The following is a 23456-nucleotide window of genomic DNA, read 5'->3' on the forward strand; positions in this document are numbered from 1 at the left end:
ATTTATTTTAAAAAAAATTCCACTTGTTAAAAGATCTGTAAGAGAACAAAAAGACAAGTCAGAACAGGGTAAGAAAATACTTGAAAATCATATCTAATAAAAGGTTTATATCCAGAATATATAAAGAACTTTTAAAATTTGAGAATAAGATCCATAAAGAATTTTTTACATTTTTATAGGCATTTGATTTTCAGCAGGGATGCCAGGATAATCCTCTGGGTTGGGAAAGAATATCTTTTCAATAAGTAATGCTGGAACAAGTGGATATTCAGCATTCAAAAGAAGTGAAGTTGAACTTCTACCTCACATGATTTGTAAAAATTAATTCAAAATTAGAGACCTAAATGTTAGAGCTAAAAATATAAAACTCTTTGCAGAAAACATAGCTATAAATCTTTGTATGTTTGGACTGGGCAGTGTTTTTTTTTTGGTATAACAACAAAAGCATAAGCAACTAAGGAAAATATAGATAAATTAGACTTCATCAAAGTTAAAAACTTGTATGTTTCAAAGCATACCATGAAGAAAGTGAAAAGATGACATAGGAAGGGGAGAAAATATTTATAAACCATGTTTTTGCTAAGGGATTTACATTCTGAGCATATGCTTAACTCTTATTTATGACTGAACAATAAAATGACAACTCAATTTTGGGCAAATGTTTTGAATAGACATTTCTCCAAGAAGGTATATAAATTAACTAAAATGCACATGAAAAAGATATTTAAAAAACGCACATCAAAACTACAATGAGATACCTCTTCACACCCACTAGGATGGATAAAATAAAAATGATAGACCATAACAAGTAGTATTGAGGATGTGGAAAATTTGGGGCCCTCATACACTGGTGTAGCCACAGTTTATCAGTTCCTCAAAAGGTTAAATATAGACCTAACTGTTCCACTCCTAGTCATATGAACCCTAGAAAATTGGAAGCCCAAGTCCACATAAATACCTATGTACTAATGTTCATAGAAGCGTTATTCATAGTAGCCTGTTAAAACAACCCAAATATTCGTCAGCTGGTATAAGTGTGGTATATCCATACAGTGCAATATTATTCAGCCATTAAAAGGAATGAACTGTTGACACGTGGTACAACGTGGATAAACATTGAAAACATAATTGAGAAAAGCACTCACAAAAGGCCACATTGTATGGTTCCATTTATATGAATTATCCAGAACAGACAAATCTACAGAAACTGGACAGATTCCTGTATCAAAAGCTGATGGGTAGGGAAAAAGAAGAGTGACCGCTAAGGGTATGGACTTTCTTTTTTGGGTGATGAAAATGTTCTGAAATTAGATAGCGATCCTAGCATCATTCTGTAGAATATACCAAATACCATAGAACTGTATACTTCAAAAGGATCAATCTTCTGGTGTGTGAATTATATTTCAGCAAAAATATTAACCCAGTTTTTTAAATTGGCAAAAGCTTTACATAGGTATTTTACCAAAGAAAATAAATGGATGACAGATAAGTTCATGAACCAAAACAACAGCAACCTGATCAGCCCATATTTGGCCAACACCCATATTTGGCCTGGAGAAGGCAATGGCACCCCACTCCAGTACTCTTGCCTGGAAAATCCCATGGACGGAGGAGCCTGGTGGGCTGCAGTCCATGGGGTCTTGAAGAGTTAGACATGACTGAGTGCCTTCACTTTCACTTTTCACTTTCCTGCGTTGGAGAAGGAAATGGCACCCCACTCCAGTGTTCTTGCCTGGAGAATCCCAGGGACGGGGGAGCCTGGTGGACTGTCGTCTATGGGGTCACACAGAGTCGGACACGACTGAAGTGACTTAGCAGCAGCAGCTGCATATTTGACCAGAATAGCTGAAATCAAAATGAGTGACAACACCAAATTCTACTGTGGATACAGAAGAACTGGAAGTGTCGTATTTTGCTGGTGGGAATGTGAATGGATCATCTCCTTTGTCAAAGTGTTTTGCATTTTCTCATCACCTTAAACATAAAATTATTATCTCCATGTAAACATTCATGTACTATGATCAGCAACTCCATTCCTAGATATATATTTTAAAAAACTTCAGTTCAGTCGTCTCCTACTCTTTGCAACCCCATGGACTGCAGCACGCCAGGCCTCCCTATCCATCATCAACTGCTGGAGTTTACTCAGGCTCATGTCCATTGAGTCACTGAGCCATCCAGTCATTTCGTTCTCTGTCATCCCCTTCTCCTCTCACCTTCAATCTTTCCCAGCATCAGGGTCTTTTCAAATGAGTCTGCTCTTTGCATCAGGTGGCCTAAGGATTGGAGTTTCAGCTTCAACATCAGTCCTTCCAATGAACGTTCAGGACTGATTTCCTTTAGTATTGACTTGTTTGATCGCCTTGCAGTCCAAGGGACTCTCAAGAGGCTTCTCCAACACCACAGTTCAAAATCATCAGTTCTTCAGTGCTTAGCTTTCTTTATAGTCCAGCTATCACATCCATCCGTGACGACTGGAAAAACCATAGCCTTGACTAGATGGACCTTTGTTGGTAGAGTAATGTCTCTGCTTTTTAATAATGCTGTCTAGATTGGACATAACTTTTCTTCCAAGGACCAAGCGTCTTTTTATTTCATGGCTGCAGTCACCATCTGCAGTGATTTTGGAGCCCCCTATAATAAAGTCTGCCACTGTTTCCACTGTTTCTCCATCTATTTGCCATGAAGTGATGAGCCCGGATGCCATGGTCTTTGTTTTCTGAATGTTGAGCTTTAAGCCAACTTTTTCACTCTCCTCTTTCACTTTCGTCAAGAGGCTCTTTAGTTCTTCTTCACTTTCTGCCATAAGGGTGGTGTCATCTGCGTATCTGAGGTTATTGATATTTCTCCCAGCAATCTTGATTCCAGCTTGTGCTTCATTCAGCCCAGTGTTTCTCATGATGTACTCTGCATGTAAGTTAAATAAGTAGGGTGACAATATACAGCCTTGATGTACTCCTTTTCCTATTTGGAACCCGTCTGTTGTTCCATGTCCAGGTCTAACTATTGCTTCCTGATCTGCACATAGGTTTCTCAAGAGGCAGGTCAGGTGATCTGGTATTCCCATCTCTTTCAGAATTTTCCACAGTTTATTGTGATGCACATAGTATAAGGCTTTGGCATAGTCAATAAAGCAGAAATAGATGTTTTTCTGGAACTCTTTTGCTTCTTTGATGATCTAGCAGATGTTGGCAGTTTGATCTCTGTTTCCTCTGCCTTTTTTAAAACCAGCTTGAACATCTGGAAGTTCACAGTTCATGTATTGTTGAAGCCTGGCTTGGAGAATTTTGAGCATTACTTTACTAGCGTGTGAGATGAGTGCAATTGTGCGGTAGTTTGAGCATTCTTTGGCATTGCCTTTCTTAGGGATTGAAATGAAAACTGACCTTTTCCATTCCTGTGGCCACTGCTGAGTTTTCCAAATTTGCTGGCATATTGAGTGCAGCACTTTCACACTGTCATCTTTCAGGGTTTGAAATAGCTGGAATTCCATCACTTCCACTAGCTTTGTTCTTAGTGCTGCCTCCTAAGGCCCACTTGACTTCACATTCCGGGATGTCTGGCTCTAGGTGATTATCTGGGTCGTGAAGATCTTCTTTGTACAGTTCTTGTGTGTATTCTTGCCACCTCTTCTTAATATCTTCTGCTTCTGTTAGGTCCATACCATTTCTGTCCTTTATTGTGCCCATCTTTGCATGAAATGTTCCCTTGGTATCTCTTATTTTGTTGAAGAGATCTCTAGTCTTTCCCATTCTGTTGTTTCCCTCTATTTCTTTGTGCACTGATCGCTGAGGAAGGCTTTCTTATCTCTCCTTGCTATTCTTTGGAACTCTGCATTCAAATGGGTGTATCTTTCCTTTTCTCCTTTGAATGTAATAAAGCTTACATTCATACAAAAACTTGTGCAGAAATGTTTATGGCAGCTTTATTTGTAATAACCAAAGCTGGAAACAAATGTCCTTTTGCCAATGACTGGATAAACAAACTGTAGTACTTCCATACAATGAGATTATATTCGGAAATAAAAAGGAAGGAATTGATACCTGTAGGAAAATGTAGAGTGATTGAATCTCAGATGCTTACTGGCAAGTGAAAGAGGTAAGACTCAGTGTGGTACATCATTTATAGAACATTCTGGAAAATGCAAAGCCATGGAATGGGAGAAAAGGTAAGTACCTAAGAGGAATTTTGCTTATTGGTGAGATGAGAGTAATGTCTCTCTATGCAGATCAGATTTTATTTCAGTTTGTTTTTCCTGGTTGTTAGTGAGCCATAGTTCTTGTTCTTTTTATTTTTTTATATTAATGTGGTCATAAAATAAAGGGTTGATTCATAATTTTTAATTTTATGGTGGGTAGTGGTACATTTTGGGAGGCAGGCAATGTTTTTGCTTGTTGATTTTGATCAGTTTCATCCTGTGTCTCTCATGGTACTCTCTGTGGATATACATCCTTATGTCTCATGTTTCTTCTGCCCTCTGGAGGCTTTGTAGGTTGCCATGGCTGGAATATTCTTCCCCTCTGACTCCATAGCTTGTTTAAGGAAACGTTCCATGCTTCCTTTAGACTAATTTAGACCTTTTCATTTTTTTTTCTCTTACTATCTTATATTTCTTTGTAACACCACAAAATTCAGTTTTATACCAATTATTTGTATAACCATTTAACATCTATCCAATTCTGTATCCTCCAAGCCTCCATCCTCAAAGACTATAGTCTCTGTTCATAGTCAAGTCATATTTGGTATTACCAGAGTCCTTTTTTTTCCCCCCCTTCCATAGAGTCTTGATTCTTTTAGAATCATGTCTGCCTTTGATAATTTTCTTAAAAGATTAGTGGAGCCAGTGTAAATCCTGTCAGAGAAGGAAACTTCTCTTGGTGATGCTTTTCTTTCTTTTTTCTCTTTATAGGGAAGCTCAACAGCCAAGACTCCTACAATAATTTTGCCAACAACAACCCTGGCAACCCTCGACTCTCTCCTCTTCCCAGCCTGATGGTGTTGATGCCTCTCGCCCAAATCAAGCAGCCAATGACACTTGGTACCATCACCAAACGAACAGGGTAAGGCCTCAGGCTTGATACTTTTTAAATAGCTATTTTAGAGGATTAAATACATAAAAATAAAGCATACTTTTTCTTTGGGTGGTTTTGATTATGTTCTTTATTCCCAGCCCACATGAGGCTTAATGTCAGCTGATTAAGTACAAAGTATAGAACGTGCGCAAACACGTTCATGCACAAGCATGTACACACACGCTCATAGAGAAAAACAAAGCAGCGACAAGTTGTGGGAACTCGTATTGGCTAATGAAAACCAGATCCATCTCCTCAATCTTGTAGTTCCTGCCTTGTGGCTTTGTCCGAAAGTAGTACAGTTTCATTTTCTTGATTTTGTGGACATGATTTGGATTTATAATGGCCCCCAAATTTTGACTAAGGAGAGAGAACTTAATATGACAACCGTGCTTCTGATACTTTGAAAAAGCATCTATAGTGAGGTACCACTTACATATAATAATCTGTCGTTATTGTTGTGCTAGGTGGGAAAGTGCCGACATGAGATGCTTGTGTAAGAAGAAATACTCATTCTCACGGACCAGGCCTTTGAGCTCCAGATTTCACTGTGACACTGAAATTGACCCTCTGACTAGTGGAGTGGTGTTTTCCTATAAAGTGATCCTATTTTGAATGTAGAAATTGAGTTTGTGGTATATTAAGGGGGGAAAAAAAAGAAGCTGGGAAACAGCAAACCTAGCTCCAAAATCTGACATCTTGTGATACGAATCATTTGGCTATATTTTTAAAACTTGATTTCAGCTTTTTAACCCTTCAGTAGTAGCTTAAGTAGCTTTCCTCTTTTAGTTTCTTTATTTTAAAATAAATAAGAGTGACTACGAATAGTAAAGGGGTTACGAACTTAAATTTACAGATAGCTGGCTTTTTTCTTTGGATGATGATACATTTCTGGGATATAGAATCAAATAAAAATGAGACTAAATCTTGAATCATAATCTTAGTATTTTTTCATTCACAGACGTCAGTATATAATTGTAACTTTTTTGGTCTATCTTTCCTGAATATAAGTGAAGGAACACTCAAAATTGTTCCTCATGATTTTAATTTTATTTCTAAGATGGTGACTAAAGTTCTGTGCCTGAAATTGTGTGATGTTGGAATTTAATTCAAACTATTTGTGGGGAGGATTAGCAAATGAGTTTTCTGGGGGCTTCCCTGGTGGCTCAGATGGTAAAGAATCCACCTGCAGTACAGGAGACCCAAGTTTGATCCCTGGGTTAGGCAGATCCCCTGGAGAAGGGAATGGCTACCCACTCCAATATTCTTGCCTGGAGAATTCCATGGACAGAGAAGCCTGGTGGGCTCTAGGGGGTCTCATAGAGTTGGTCCGTTGGGACTCATAGAGTTGGTTATGACTGAGTGACTAATACACACTTAGAAAGTGAATTTACTTTTGCATATATTTGAAACTTTCCATGATAAAAAGATAAACTCCATCACACGTCTTTTACTCTCTCTCTTGCTATTCTTTCTGTGTGTCCTTAGATGGGTAGAAACTATTTATTATCTAGTCTCTTCCTAAGCTACCATACTGTATGAACTTAGATAACTTTTATGTTTCCTTTTCTTTTTAAAAACTTGATTATAGTTCTTAGATTTTTTAGAGCATGTGTATTATGTTCCTTGTATCCTAGATAATTTAATAATTATTAATGAATTAAGTGATAGGAATTTTAATTGTGTGCTTTGAAATTAATATTAGTTTAAGGTACATGTATCATATTTTTTGCTGGGCTTTTATCTCAGTTCTTAAACCCTTTTATTTTTGCCAAATTTTAAAATTCTTTTTAGCATGTCCTTTCTTATAGTGTTTAGAGAGAAAAATTAATATTTGTCCCATAATGAGTACTTGCCTTTTAATTTCCAAAATTTTGATAGAGATTCATTTAGACTTACTGGGGAAAAAAATGTTATTAGACCCGTAAAAGGAATTCCTGGGGAGGGATGTGGGAGGGAGAGTCAGGTTGGAGGGACACATATGCAACCAAGGGTGATTCATGTTGATGTATGGCAAAAACCACCACAATATTGTAAAGAAAGTATCTTCCAATTAAGATAAATCAATTATTTTAATAAAAAAGGGAATTGCTGCATGCCCAGATTTTCCAAATGTTAACAGTTTAATGAATTTGCCTTATTTATCTTTTCTCACTCCATACACATGCACTCACATACATACACATCCACCAAAAACTCATTTTATTAGGTTTTTTCTTCCATATGCCTGTTGTCTATAATGAATTCTTTACTTGTGGCAGAGCTTTAGTGCTCCATAAATTACCCCATCCACTCTTTTTTTTCCCCTCCCCTCCTACTATTCTTTTTTCCTCTTCCTACTAACACAGATTACCATGACAAAAAACACTTTGATGATAGTATTCATAACTTATGCAGGTCACTGCTAGATTATAAGACCTAATACTCTTAAACCATTTTCTGAAGGGTTTGTTGACTGTATTCAGAAATTGCTATTGTGACATTACTTATAATTCTTTGTTGTTCAGTCTTTAAGTCATGTCCGACTCTTTGCGACCCCATGGACTGCAGCATGCCAGGCTTCCCTGTCCTTGTCTGTATAATTCTTACAGTACTGTTTGGTCATAGAATTTTCAGAGTGTAGTTTGTGGTTTTACTGTCTCAACACTTAGCATTTTCATTGACATACATGTATTTTGACTAACCAAAAGTAGTACTTGTTTTGGGAGAGTAAGCTAGTCCTTGAATTTCCATTTTTGACATAAGGTGATTTGAAGCACATCCCAAAGCACATCTAATGGTTTGAATCATTAGATTTCTCCCGTTAGATTTTATGATTTACATTAATTTCATTTTTATTTAATTTTTTTTTTTTTTTTTTTCACTCTGACCAGTTCTTAAGCCAGAGAAGGCAGTGGCACCCCACTCCAGTACTCTTGCCTGGAGAATCCCAGGGACGGGGGAGCCTGGTGGGTTGCCGTCTATGGGGTCGCACAGAGTCAGACACGACTGAAGCGACTTAGCAGCAGCAGCAGCAGCAGTTCTTAAGCTGCAGTTAGCTCACTTGCATTATTTCCATCAAGTTTTATTGTGTTTCCTGAGGATTTTGATTACCACATTAAGGTCACCAGAGTGATGAGCAAATAGTCTTTTAATTTTCCAGGTCATTGTGGAAATCCTAATTTACTCTAACTTTGCTTCAATGAAATGCGTTTTCTAGCATTTAAAAAATAAAGCTTATAGATATATTTGACATTAATTATGTAGAAAGAGAACACAGAGCTGACTCATTTATAGGCATTAAGTTCCAATACACCTAATATTATATCTAGTTACAAATGTATATTCCATGTCCTAGATATTTGCCATAATGGCATAAAATAAATATTAAAAAATACATTCTAGCATAGAGATTTCCAAGGATTGCTTAGGATCCTATATTTAAATAACCAAATTTAGATGGAAACCTCAACCCAAACCTTCAGGGGATAGACGTGTGCTTACCACGCTTCACATCTGCCCCCTTATTTATAGAAAGATACATCCCTGAAAGCCTGTGCAGTGTCAGGGACCATCTGTCTTACTCAAAGACATTTGCAAGGCCAGTAGAACTGCAAATGGCAGAAGACAGATGTATTTACACCTTCATGTTCTGTACCTTGAAGCAGCACTGGGAGGAAATAAGGCCTATTTTGGCAACAGCTGTTGCTCAGCCCAACTGCGGTATACGCTGATGAAGGCGAAAGATGTGCTAGGAATTATTCGGTTTAATAGCCGCTCATTCAAACAAAACCCATTTCTTCCAGTCTAAGACTAGAGGATTGGAAAGGCCTCCATCCTGTTTTTATCATGTGTAAATCAGCATAGGTCTCATCTTTTAAAAGTGAAAGTGGGTGCCAAGGGATCGCTCCTTGTTTTGGAGGGTAAATTTTTTGTAGTAGGAATGAAGCAATAGCTCATAGATGTTTGACTGAATTAATGGATCAAATACGTGATGAAGGGTTTTTTTAAATGCTTTCTATGTAAAAACTTACTAAATAGACAATTTTTCATCAGTATGCTTAATTTTACATACATTAAATCTAAAATTATTGACACATACATCATTTTGTGGGCACAAGCAGGGAACAGGACATTTCAAAAAGTGGTCAGAGAGATTTCCCTGGTAGTCCAGTGGCTAAGACTCCACATTCCCAGTGCAGGGGCCTGGGTTGGATCCCTAGTCAGGGAACTAAATCCCACATGCTGCAACCAAGAGTTCACAAGCCCCAGCTAAAGATCCTGCGTTCTGCAACCAAGATCGAAGATCTCAGATGCCTCAACTAGACCCTGCACAGCCAAATAAATAAACAAGTACATTTTTTTTAAGTGGTCTTAGTAATTTCATGGGAATAAAAAATATAGAAATTGGGAATGAAGTTACTTCTTGCCCTTCATTAGCTGACATGTTTAGTGAAGTAACCTGATACGATTTGTTGTCTTTCACTGGTTTTCTTAAATCGAGCAGCTTCCTGCTACTTCCTCTCTCCACCATGTTTGTATGTATTCATTTTTTTGTGAACAGTTTGAGCTAGGTATTAGGAACCTTGGGCCTGACTCTGGAGAGGTAGCCTAGGGAATATAGTGAAAGAATATCATCTTAGGAGTCTGAAGCTCCATCTTCTTATCTTGGTTCTGCCATTTCCAGTGTGCCTACGTAATTTCGTCATCCGAGGTATATTTGTATGTATGGATTGTAACCTGTCAGCCTTACAGTGTATGAGTTTCCAACAGGTGCTCTATTAAGTACTTTCTAAGCCTCATTCATTGCTGTTCCCTAGGCCAGTGCTTCACAGGAGCTTCATTTAGGAAACATAGATGATTGTTCTTCTTTAGAAATGGAAGCATTTAATAGCATTTATTTGATTATCTCTAATTGAAATCTGTAGACCAAATCTGCCATCAGAGTTTGCTAAGTGAATAACTGACATTGGTATATAGTCCTTGAGGAAGGTTTGTTCCTCTTTCTAATTCACTTTGGTCTGCCTTGGCTTATTTAGACACTTTGACCTAAGCCTCAAATCTTATAGGTGAAGTCTGAAGAATTAAATGGGAAAGATGTGGAAAAAGACACCCCTCCACCCCCCCGCCCAGTTACAGTGGTGGTGGTTTTTCAGTCACTAAGTTGTGTCCCACACAAAAAGAGTGATGGTCAACTCTGTGACCCAGTGGACTGCAACACGCCAGGCTCCCCTGTCCTTGACTATCTCCCTTGAGTTTGCTCAAACTTCTATCCACTGAGTTGGTGATGCTGTCTAACCATCTGATTCTCTGGCGCCCTCTTCTCCTGTTGCGTTCAGTTTTTCCCAGCATCAGGATGTGTTCCAATGAGTTGGCTCTTTGCATCAGGTGGCCAAAGTAATGGAACTTCAGCATCAGTATCAGTCCTTCCAATGAACATTCAGGGTTGATTTCCTTTAGGATTGACTGGTTTGATCTCCTTGTAGTCCAGATGGTAATTCTCCACTTCCTAGTCCTGTCTTATCTATGTATTATTTCTTGATAACTAAGCTATAAATGTTTCATTCCAGATATAAAATAACTAGCAATGTATATTTTCATTAGGGTGGATATTTCTACATGTGCAATATACATGCACAGTTTGAGTTTCCAGTTTTTGTACTAAGTCAGTAGAGTACTTAAGCCATTCCATACTTTGTTCCCTTTTACCATAAATCTGTTAATTTTGGGGAGTGGAAATAGGGAGGAGATTACGTCTCCTGTATAATGTATTACAAGTCAGCAAGCATTATTTTCTATGGAAATTTGGAAATCTGTGTGTGCTATTCTAGTCTCTCTTCTGCCACATCTGGCGGAAATTGAACAAGAGAGTTTTTTTCTGATGAAAATCTTGAGCTTGTAGTTTAAATTTGCATGTTGAATATATCTCAGATTAGAAAATTCACCTGGATATTTCAGCTTGAATTTGCCTTCAGAACAATAATTTGAGAGCCAGTAGTGCCATAGGTCTCTTTAGTAGTTAAATTAATGAAAAATTTAGAGTAATACTTGAAAATGATATGAGGACTAACTTGCTTGTATGCACATGGGGAATGTGAGTCCATCAAAGTTACTGTTTAACACGATGGGGTGTAGGGTGTAGTACAGTCATTGGGGTTCCTGGAATGTGGTGTTAAGACTATATGGCTTTTCTTTACTATTTTACAGATAGTGTTGTACAGCCCTTTCTCTGTTCAGTATGTTTAATATTTATATGGGCTCATTCTTATGTCTGTTAAGTGACAGTGCTTGAATTCTCATAGGACATGATTAGTTGGAAAGTGGAACTTTCAGAATTTTTTGTTTGTTTTTAATTGGAGAATAATTGCTTTACATTGTTGTGTTAGTTTCTGTTGTACAACAGTGTCAATCAGCTATAAGTATACATATATATATGGGGAGATATATCTATCTATCTCCCCTCTCTCTTGAGTCTCCCTTCCACTCCCCCCATCCCACCCGTCTAGGTTGTCACAGAGCACAGAGCACCAAGCTGAGCTCCCTGTGTTGTATAGCAAGTTCCCACTAGCTGTCTCTTTTACACATGGTAGTGAATATGTCACTGCTTCTCTCTCAATTCATCCCACCCTCTCCTTTCTTTGCTGTTTTTTAGATGCCAACTATTCTTTAACTCTGAAGATGGTGAAATCTAATTATTATTACTGCCTTTTAGCAGCAGAGTCAGGTTATAAAGGGTTTTACCATGTTCAAATAAAATCTGATTTTATTTTCCTCTTAACATTTGAACAGTCTTTTTATTAGTCTTATTTTCAGCTAGGAAGACCAAAGCTTATGTGGTACTGTGTGGCCTTTAAAAAAATGAATCAGAGTTTAAAGAGTTGCATAGTATTAATGATTTGATATGGGGCCTCCCAGGCAGCACTAGTGGTAAAGAAACCCACTTGCCAGTTCAGGGGACATAAAAGACATGGGTTCGATCCCTGGGTTGGGAAGATCCCCTGGAGGAGGGCACAGCAACCCACTCCAGTATTCTTGCCTGGAGACTCCCATGGACAGAGGAGCCTGGCGGGCTACAGTCCATAGGGTCAAAAAGAATTGGACACAATTGAAGTGACTTAGCACGCAGGCACACAGTGGTTTGATATATAGCACAATTCTTTCTTGTCTTCTGAGAATCTCCAGAAGAAACACTTTGAGAACCAGTGTCAGTGTCAGTTAATGCTGGACTGGTATTTCTGATTTGTAGTCTCTTGGCCAACCCTGATGTTTTCCAATCAGAATTCAGCTTCAGCAGGACATAATCATGACTAAGTGGAGAGTTTTATATGGATTGCTCAGCCTGCTGAAACTTATTAGCGTTTGGAAAGATACACATTCTTAACACCTGAATATGATAATTGGAGTTGCATTTGTTAATGCAGACCATTTTAATTCAGCATACACTCTGCCTCACGTGCTGTTTTCCTCCTTCAAACCACCCCTTGTAAAACTACAGCTGCAGGATTTTGGAGGGGAAAGCCATAGGTGAAGACAGCTGGATCATGGACTTGGCCTTTGTGACTTTTTATTTTCATTCTTTCACTACTGAGAAAAGATGAGGCGGGCACATTTCAAAAGAACAGCTGACACTCCCCATACCAAGTCAGTGATCACATCAGTCACTCTAATTCTTTGGTGTTTATGGGTCTTCTTTTCCATGTATGTGGCGGAGATCCCGTTTGTAGGAGCAGCTAAGAAGTGGGTGAGTATAGACTGGGATCATGCCAGAAAGGAGGCCTCACCTGTTTCCCCCTTCCCCTGTCTTCTCCTTGAGCTGGGCCAGTCTCTAGATTCTTCTTTGGCCAAAGAAGGATGACTTCTAATGCATCCAGCTGAATTACACTGTGAACAGTGAGAGCCGTGTTGTGTTTAAGCTTGACCATGCTGCTGTTCACTGCATGCCTGCTCACTGCAGTGTCTAGAGAGTGAGAGTTAACAGTGCGTTTGGGGATTGTGAAGTTGTGGAAATCTCTTGCTGGTAACATGCTGCTATTGCCTGGGAAGGAGAATCTAGCAGTTTTTTTTTTTTTTTTTAAGTGTTTAATTTGTTCGGCTAATATGTTACTTTTTATACATAAGGAAATTTAAACTTGGTAAAAGGTATTTACTGGTTCTGTAGGTGGGACAATAAGCTGGTCTTTTGAACTGTAGAAACTTAAAGTTTTGTTTCATTTTTGTTTGTTTGGTTTTGGGGGTCACTGAGAAGCCACTTAAGGCATAAAGGGCTAAGATAAAACTTGCAAATTATTTGCAATGAATCAGCATTTTTCTGATGTTTGGTTTTTTTTTTTTTAACTTTTTATTTTATATTGGAGTATGCTGCTGCTGCTGCTAAGTCGCTTCAGTCGTGTCAGACTCTGTGCGACCCCAGAGATGGCAGCCCACCAGGCTCCCCCGTCCCTGGGATTCTCCAGGCAAGAACACTGGAGTGGGTTGCCATTTCCTTCTCCAATGCATGAGAGTGAAAAGTGAAAGTGAAGTCGCTCAGTCGTGTCCGACTCTTAGTGACCCCATGGACTGCAGCCTACCAGGCTCCTCCGTCCATGGGATTTTCCAGGCAAGAGTACTGAAGTGGGGTGCCATTGCCTTCTCCAATATTGGAGTATAGCTGATTAACAATGTTGTGATAGTTTCAGGTGGACAGCAAAAGCACTTAGCCATACATATACATGTATCGATTTTCCCCCAAACTCCCCTCCCTTCCAGGCTGCCTCTTAACATTGAGCAGGCATAGTTAGGGAGTTTGGGGTGGACCTGTATACACTGCTGTATTTAAAATGGATAACCAGGTTCCAATGGGAACCCTGTATTCTGATATTTGGAATGAGATGGGAGACTTATCCAGCTTCTATACAATGTATGGGAAAGAGCAACTCATGCCCAGACATTGCAGATCACAAAGGCTTCTGTCAGAATTGTTTGGACTGTTTGATTAATTCAGGGGTGTGCCTAACGAAGAAAATGAAAAGAAGTTGGGTAGTATGTGTCAACAATAACTTCTTATTTAGGCAGTATCTTAGGGGCTTCCCTCATCACTCAGTTGGTAAAGAATCCACCTGCAATGCAGGAGACCCCGGTTCAATTCCTGGATCGGGAAGATCCACTGGAGGAGGGATGGGCTACCCACTCCGGTATTCTTGGGCTTCCCTTGTGGCTCAGCTGGTAAAGAATCTGCCTGCAATGCAGCAGACCTGGGTTCGGAAGACCTCTGAGTTAGGAAGATCCCCTGGAGAAGGGAAAGGCTATCCACTCCAGTATTCTGGCCTGGAGAATTCCATGGACTGTATAGTCCGTGGGGTGGCAGAGTTGGACATGACTGAGCAACTTTCACTTTGACTTGTGGGCATGTGGAAATGTTTTGAACCTTCCGTTTTCTGATCGTTATTTCATGGCATCACAGTGCCACTGAGAGATTGGTGTCTTCACATGGTCACAGTTATTTAAATTGGTGTTGGTCAAAATACAAGATGAGTCCCATTAACATTTTGTTTCTGATGTAATCAGTGAATCATGAAATCAATGGACAGGGGAATCATGGCTAACTTTTTTTTCATTAGTGAAATAGAATATAATAAAATGTCATCTTGCTCCTTGTTCTTCAAACTTAACAACCTTATATTATCTAGGAGCTTGTTAGAAATAGAGAATTGAAGGTCCCACCCAGACCTACCTACCTTGTCATAATATGAATTAATCGTCACTGAAACTAAATCCCAGCATTAATGTCTACAAAACATTGAAATGGAAAAAGTAAAATTGATCACAAACACAACCCCCCACATTCATTAAATTATTTCAGTTTGTTGTGTTCAGGTACATATGAGCTTATACTTTAGTACATTTATCCCTCGGTATCCGAAGGGGATCGGTTCCCACCCCGTACTGAAATCTATGGATGGTCAAGTTCCTTATATGAAATGGCCTAGTATTTGCATAACCTACACACATCTATAGGAGAAGGCAATGGCACCCCACTCCAGTACTCTTGCCTGGAAAATCCCATGGACGGAGGAGCCTGGTAGGCTGCAGTCCATGGGGTCGCAAAGAGTCGGACACGACTGAGCACCTTCACTTTCACTTTCCACTTTCATGCATTGGAGAAGGAAATGGAAACCCATTCCAGTGTTCTTGCCTGGAGAATCCCAGGGATGGGGGAGCCTGGTGGGCTGCCGTCTATGGGATCGCACAGAGTCAGACATGACTGAAGCGACTTAGTAGCAGCAGCAGCACACACATCTATGCATATACTTTAAGTCTTTTCTAAGTTGTAAATAGTTGCTGGTGCATACCAAGTTTTACCTTTTGGAACTTTCTGGAATTTTTTTTTCTGAATATTTTTGATCTATGGCTGGTTGTGAGTATGGGCCTTCTGGATATGGAGGGCCAACTGCATATTTCCGTGGGTCACAGTCAAAACAATTTTGAAATGCATTGTTTTAGTTGTGAGTGGTGAAATCATATCTCTGGTTGTGGTCTTATCATTAACTGTGGGAGAGATTTCTTTGCTTTGCATTTGAATCATCTCTAAAGTTTTCTAATATCTCTGTCTTCCAACTCACAGTTTCTTCTAATATTAATAGTTTCTTGCTTTTTTGTTGTCTTTTTCATATCTTCTGTACTTCAGTCCTCAGAACTGTACTCAGTGTTGTGTGTCCACTTCGCTGGGAGATTGATGCTAATTAGCATGAGTTTTCTGTTTTAATGTTCTTGGCACCAAAGTTGAAGGAGAGAATTACCAAGTTATGCAGTGCTCTTTCTTTCTCAGTTTGTTATGTCTTCCTTCCAAATGTTAGATGCAACAACAGTATTTTGTTCTGGATATAATTAAGTCAGTCTTCTTTTTGTGCAAGTATGCATAGCATGTCTTAAATGCTATGAACAGAATATTAAGAAGAAATATGTGTAACATGGAAGTCTGCCTTTGTATCCCCAGCTATATTTAAAACAAGCAATTGTGGCTTTAGTTTCCTGTATTCCAACCTAGCCCGGTATAGGCCAGATAGAGGAAGCTAACCTCTTCTGTCATTATTAAGAGAAATGCTGATTTCCTGGAATGTGACCCTAAAATGGAAGTAAATCCTACCACAGACTTGTATTCAGCGTTAGTTCCTTTGACCAGCAGTATGCAGTACAACTTACTGTAATTAAGCAGCTTAGAAAATACGTACTTTCTGTGGCTCTGAGACAACTGGTGAACGGCAGCAACGCTTATCAAATTTTTATCGCGTCCTCTTTCACTAGCGTTAAACATTTCGTGTCGCGCAACCACACATGTGTTGCTACTGGTTCCACTCTTTTCTCCGTCCAGTTATTCCATTTAATTTGTACTTTGTTTTAAAGGGCCTCTGAAGTAAATTTTATTTTACCTTAGGAACCCTACAGGGGTGCTCCAGAAAAGGGGGAGAAACAGAGCATTTTGAAATCTGTAACCTTATGAAAATGAAGGGACTTGTTACCACACATCCTTCTGTTCAATGGTTATGTCAGACTTGTTAGTATTGACAGCAGAATTGCAAAAGATTACTAATTTTTTTAGCCATTTAATCCATACTCTTTAACAGTGTGATCAACATGTATTTGTCAATATTAAATGAATTTTCCTCTAATATTTTTTGTGCATTTTCCCCCCTTTTCCATGAAGGCCTTATCTGTTTGGAGCGGGGTGTTTTTCCATAAAAGCTCCATGGTGAGTCTCAGTTCGGTCCCGCATGCCTAATTCATTTGCTGTACTCTCCGAAAGTAACTCTGTTTTGTACTTTGTTTTCAATTGCATGGCCTGATCACAGATAGATGCACCGAATTCCTGAGTCATTGGTAGATGTTGGTATTTACGCCTGAAAAGATTCATTTTCTTGGTTTCACTTCATTTCTTGAAAATTCATATTAAAAAGTCATAGAATAATATTTTTAAAAAAAGAAAGGAGAAGAATTCTCTCATAATAATGCTGGTATATAAGACATGGCCAACACCCACTTTTAAAGCTTTTAGTATTATAGTGATAGAAGATAGAAACTCCCTATATGACATGCTGAACTTCTGAAGACATGATTTATTTTGAAATATAAATATATTTAAGTTATACTAAAAATACCCTATAAATTTTTACTGCATTTTATTTGGTACGAAAGGCAAAAGAGTCAGTTCTGTTTTGAATAGTTTAGGTAGGTAAGGAGCTACATGGGGAAATTTGGGTTTTACGTACACACTCCTAAATTCCTAAATAACTTATTATTTTGAGTTATTAGCGCCTACCCACTATAACTCGTTTACATTCTTATATAAGACTGCATAAAATATAACTTTGTCAGTCTTAGCATGATGATCATAGAAAAGAAACAGTATATTTCATACTTTCATGCAAAGATGTGCAATAGAATGTGTTTAGAGCTTGGTGTAATATGTTTAACAAGATAGTTAAGAGTCAGAGTTCCAGAATCAGACTGTCTAGGTCTTACGTTCCAGGTCACACACTTACTACCTGTATGATCTTGGGTACTTTTCTAAAGCCAGTCTATATCTTGGTTTCCTTATCTCTGTTAGAGTTACCAGTAGTACCTACCTTATCGGTTCATTATGAGGATTAAATGAACTAGCGTATAAATTACTTAGAACAGTGCCTGGCACATAATAAGAGCTCAGTAAATGTTACCTGTCATGCTATGATTTATTTTCTGGTTTAAGGGGGAAATTCCATTTTAGAGAAGAAACTTTTTTAAGTTAGATCATGGTTTTGTTGTTTTGTTTTGGTTCTAGGAATGAGTGAGCCCAAGAGACATTTTGGTTAATTTACATCAATTTTATAAATTTAGTCAGAATACATGTATGTTCAATTCTCATAACTGCTTCTGAGACTTGTTTATACTGTCTTATGGTCCTAGGGAAAAGTCTTACAGTCTTTTTTCCTCTTGGACAAAAAGAAACTTAAATAATTTGACACAAACTAATTTCAGTGTTCATACGCTAATAGGAACATCTGAAAAGTTCATTATTGCATTAGAGTAGGGTGATAAATCATTGTAAAGATTTCCTCTTTAGAATGCGGTATCAAAGTTAGTACACAGATTGTGAAACTGTGATAAGCAAATTCAGGGTATACATGAGTAAAAATTCCCTGAAAGTCAATCTTCATTCTTGTGTTAACTAGATTTTCTTCCAAAAACAAATAAGATACTTGGATCTTACTGAGGAGCTTGTAGCAAACAGTGGAGTTTTAAATGCCAGATTCAACATATGACAAGATTTCTTTGTAGACTCAATTTAGAATTGAATTCCATCTCGGGATAAATTTCTCATTTTAAGTACAAAGAAAGGAGTTTTAGTATGTTAATAAAGTTTGAAGTTTTAGCATAGACGTAAAGATGGAATGACAAATGTTGTATGTGAAATAAGAAAAGCCCATGCCTTCAACAGCTTATGTGCTCCTCAAATTTAAGCAAAAGCACTTGTCAACCAGAAATGATTTGAGGTTGAAACAAGATTAAAAGAGCCAGATTAAAGAAAGGGATATATGAAATATAGTAGACTTTTAAATCATTGCCTGTCTTTTAGAAGACTGCTTTGTGGTTTGTTTGATGCCATCGTTAGCTAGCAAGAAACTCGTTTTTAGTCACTTGTACTAGCCTAAAAGATCCTCCTTTAAAATACGTCGCTTTACTGGTGGTGCATGTTTTTCCCATTAAGATCTTAATGAAACCTCAAATTAAGGCAGCAAAATGAATATAAATTTGACAACTTCTTCCATGTTGTTTATAAAAAGCTTCTTTGTTTTAAGAGTTTTTACTATTTTTCCATGTTGTTTAGCATTCAACCTGAGAATGTTTTTATGTACTGTTTTAGAATAAATATTATGTTAAATAAAATTATCTCTTTATTTCATCACATTTTTAGGACTTTCAGTATAGGGTAGGATTTGTATTTTGGAAGAATATGAAACTTTTATAGTTCCTCTTAAAATGTTATATAAATTTCATACAAATTTTTATTATTTTTCAGTTGAAACATTTATATTTAGCTGAGATTTTGCTTTTGATCGATCATGATTTCTGCTCATTTCTCCATTCTTTGATAAACTGTTTTAATTGTTAAATGCATGTGGCTTCAGATGAGTCAGTTTATAATAATTTCTTTTCCTTTGACAACCGAATAAGCTTGTTAGAAAGTTAACTATGCAGACCAACTTCAACACTTTAGCCATTTTATACATTCTGAAGATTATGTATTTTCTAGGATTTTGGAATTTAAATGATGGTATAAATGATGTAAAAGAATCACACACATGATACACTTTTTAAATGCAGAAAATTTAAGAGAAATACAGTGAAATTTTAAAAATGAATTTTGCTTTCAATATTACAAATAAGTAACAAGTTGTTAGGGAGTTCCTAATCTGCATCTAGTAAACTTTCCTAGTTTTTGAATTTCTTAGTGAAAGAAAAAATATATGCAGAACAGTATAGATAAAAGGTAGTTCATTTGAATATATCTTTATAGTATATAAGGGTAATTTTAAAGAGTTAAAACTTACGTATCAAATTATATTAAAAGTTTTAATTAGTGCCACGTTTTCAATATGTTTATAAATAGTTAATTTAAACTAATCTAGTTATTCTGACACTATTGAAAAAAATATAAATTCATTTTCAGAAGAAAAGATTTATATGGAGAGGAGAATCTTATCTGCCGGGTTCAAAGAAAATCTCTTAGACCTTTAAAAAGAATTTGTGATAGAATACTTTTAGATACCTGGTTAGTATCTTTTTAAAAAATACAGTACTTTCATTTTCCTTCTTAGTTTTTATTTTAGAAAATAAAGCTGAGAATGAGGGAAACTTCTAAATTCCTTTTGAAAGGCTAATCACAGTGAGGAATATAAAGAAGAGCTTTTTCTCTTTAACACAAGGTATAACACCACTTGTAATTCTTATATAAATATTGTCTAAGATTTGAACTAAAGTATTGACTGTACCCTTGTGTTTTAGGGAATGAAAGAAATGGTGCTTCTCTCTCAGCTGAGCCCTTTTCCATGCTTGTGTCCTAAACAAGGCCCCAGACCTCATTGTTGCTTTTCATGCCATCCACAGATTCACCACTCATATCCTATTTTATAGAACATAGAAAATTATCCAGATGCACATAATTTTGCTATAATTTTAAAGCCTATATCATTAGAGTCTTGCTTTTTTTTTTTTTTTGGTCTGTCTGTGGTTAGAGTGTGGAGAAAAAAACAAGCAGAGAAATTTAATATGTTTATCTGACTGAATTACATAATACAGAAGGAGCCAATGGGTAACTTCAATAGTCTTTGTAAATATTTTTAAAGATGTCATCATGTTAATGTCCCTAGAACATCTGATGGCATTAAAAATGATTCTCATTCTATGGTTAGATGGTTAGGTCTCCCAGAAGAAATGACGAAATATTAAAATCCTCAGTTTCAATTTAGCACCTTATTTGTTGTTGTTTTTTAATCATATATTTATATTAGTTTTGATTATGTTGTCTCTTAATAAGTTTTGTAAATGTGATGCTTTCTGATATGGTGAAGGTTGAATTCATTCTGTAGTCCATTATGTTTTGCTCACAAGTGAAGGCAAATTTTTCTTTTAATTTTTGACCTTGGAATTATTTATGGCACAGGAGAGTATAGTGCAGGAGTCGTTAATGGATAGGAGTCCACCAGCTCTATCAGGATGTTTTGTATTCATTTGTAATGATGACACAATTGAATTTCTGGACCCTCGTATACACATAATTTTTTTTCTATCAACTCATAATTGAGTAAATTAGTTAAACAGTGAGAGGCATTTGTTTTAAACTTGCAAATGTCTTATAATAGAATAAAGGGAGATAGATATTGAGAAGAAAGAAAAGAAGGCTAATATTGGAGTGCTTTTCTAAAATGGTTGGAACACCAATCTATAAATAAGCATGAGTTACAAGGCTAGCACTTTTCTCTTTTATTCTTTTCACATATGTATCATTTTTCAATATTTTATCTTTCTGCCAACAAAAGGTAATTTTGCAATAGAAATATTCTGGGTCATTGGGAAAAGTTCAATTCTGCTTCCACCCAATATTCCACCTGGTCTTGGTCTTTTAAAATTTTAGGATAAAGGGGAAATTGAATCAATATTAAATTTTCTTCCTTTGGACATTTCATATAGAAAATACTTTATTAATAATAATATTTTCTTTAGATTATGTCTCTTTTCTATTTTTCTGAAAATCTTGTACACATATACTGCACATATTTAAAATTTCTATTTTGCTTAAATACCATAATCATTCCAAAGGTAGACTGATGATAGGACTAACTTGTTATGACCATGTTCACCAAATATGCTGAGTACCCAGTACATTGCCTTGTGTCATGCAGGAGGTGGCAAGTTATTTTCAGGGATAAAAACTTTTAATATTAAACACCAACTTTTACTAATGGGATGTATGAAGGCCCTATCAGAAGAATAAGAAGAAATGATGAAATATAAGAATAAAAATGATAATTTTTTCGTAATTTTAAGAATATTTTTAACATAAGGTACTTATTCTCTGCAGGAAATAATGAGTTTATGTAAAATGGTACTATATTGATGCATTTTAGTCGTGTGTTCAGAAACTGAGTTATGTGTAACATTAAAGAAGTCTGAGACTTCAGCTTTTGACATTGAATAATTAGACTGTAAGCCAGTAAACATACAAAATATATATTTGCTTGACTAAAGACTAAATTGATTATTATATTACAAAGGTGGCCAACTGGCCCAGTAGCAACTTTTAAAATCTATTTAGCATACATAGCTTAGATGCACCATAGACTCTCTTAAGAAGTGGCATGCTACTTGTTTTGTCTTGTTGCTTCAGTTCAGTCCAGTTCAGTCGCACAGTCGTTTCCAACTCTTTGTGACCCCATGGATTGCAGCACGCCAGGCCTCCCTGTCCATCACCAGCTCCCGGAGTTTACTCAAACTCCGGTGTCCATTGAGTCGGTGATGCCATCCAACCATCTCATCTTCTGTCATCCCCTTCTCCTCCCGCCTTCAATCTTTCCCAGCATCAGGGTGTTTTCAAATGAGTCAGTTCTTCACTTCAGGTGGCCAAAGTATTGGAGTGTCAGCTTCAGTCTTGTTGCTTACCACATGATTTAAACAACAAAAACAAAAATAACTCAGGAATTTGCAAAGAACTTTGAATTTGTATATTTTGTACTGTCATTGCTCCTTGATGGTGATTCTAGTAAAAAATAAGTCATACAGTAGAAACACCTTTCAAAAAAATTCTGGAATTTTTTTCCCCCTCTCTCCTCAGCCTTCCAGCCTCCAGAAACTAACCAATGGAAGTTAAAAGATGCTATTAATAGTTACAGGAACTTAGAGTTCCCTGATAGCAGTTCAATAACAGAAACAAGGGCTCAGTGGTAAAGAATCCACCTGTCAATGCAGGAGACAGAGGAGACGTGGGTTTGATCCCTGGGTCAGGAAGATCCCCTGGAGGAGGAAATGGCAACCCACCCCAGTATTCTTGCTGGGAAAATCCAAGTCCATGGGGTTGCAAAGAATTGGTCATTACTGAGCACACACACAATGGAAATAAAGACTACGAAGGAACCTCACGAATAGCTGGGAAAAGAGAAACGAAAGCCAGAGGTGAAAGGGAAAGAAATACTGAACTGAATGTAGAATTCCAGAGAAGAGCAAGGAGAGACAAGAAAGCCTTCTTAAGTGAGCAGTGCAAAGAAATAGAGGAAAATGATAGGATGGGAAAGACTAGAGATCACTTCAGGAAAACTGAAGATACCAAAGGAACAGTTCATGCAAAGATGAGCACAATAAAAAACGGAAACAGTAAGACCTAACAGAAGCAGAAGAGCTGGCAGGGAGGGATACACAGAAGAACTGTACAAAAAAGGTCTTAATGACCTGGATAACCATGATGGTGTGGTCACTCACATTCTGGAGTGTAACGTCAAGAGGGCCTTAAGAAGCATTACTATGAACAAAGCTGGTGGAGATGATGGAATTCCCGCTGAGCTATTTAAAATCCTAAAAGATGTTGCTGTTAAAGTGCTGCACTCAACATACCAACAAATTTTGAAAACTCAGCAGTGGCCACAGGTCTGGAAGAAGGTCAGTTTTCATTCCAGTCCCAAAGAAGGCCAATGCCAAAGAATGTTCAAACTACCATACAGTTGTGCTCATTTCACATGCTAGCAAGGTAATGCTCAAAATCCTTCAAGCCAGGCTTCTACAGTATGTAAACCGAGAACTTCCAGATGTGTAAGCTGGATTTAGGAAAGGCAGAGGAATCAGAGATCAAATTGCGAACATCGTTGGATCATAGAAAAAGCAAGAGAGTTCCAGGAAACATCT

The 23456-nt window shown here is 37.4% G+C and overlaps 1 protein-coding gene across 42 annotated transcripts in view; it reads left to right on the forward strand.

Moving 5' to 3' along the window:
• Window positions 1-23456, forward strand: part of BCAS3 (BCAS3 microtubule associated cell migration factor) — a 591361-nt gene that overhangs the window by 242613 nt on the left and 325292 nt on the right. For 22 of the 42 annotated variants that reach the window (XM_086360515.1, XM_086360531.1, XM_086360537.1 and 19 more), the window contains one exon: window positions 4910-5060. In XM_086360515.1, the coding sequence (XP_086216641.1) occupies window positions 4910-5060 (151 nt within the window). Of the gene's footprint in view, window positions 1-4909; window positions 5061-5539; window positions 6005-16731; window positions 16777-23456 lie in introns of those variants that run through there. The other 20 variants (XM_086360509.1, XM_086360527.1, XM_086360524.1 and 17 more) reach the window with 2 other exon arrangements.

This window comes from Bos grunniens, chromosome 19 (assembly GCF_055505025.1).
Source record: "Bos grunniens cultivar Pamir isolate PY7600 chromosome 19, Bosgru_T2T1.0, whole genome shotgun sequence".
In the NCBI taxonomy this organism is placed as follows: Eukaryota; Metazoa; Chordata; class Mammalia; order Artiodactyla; family Bovidae; genus Bos; species Bos grunniens.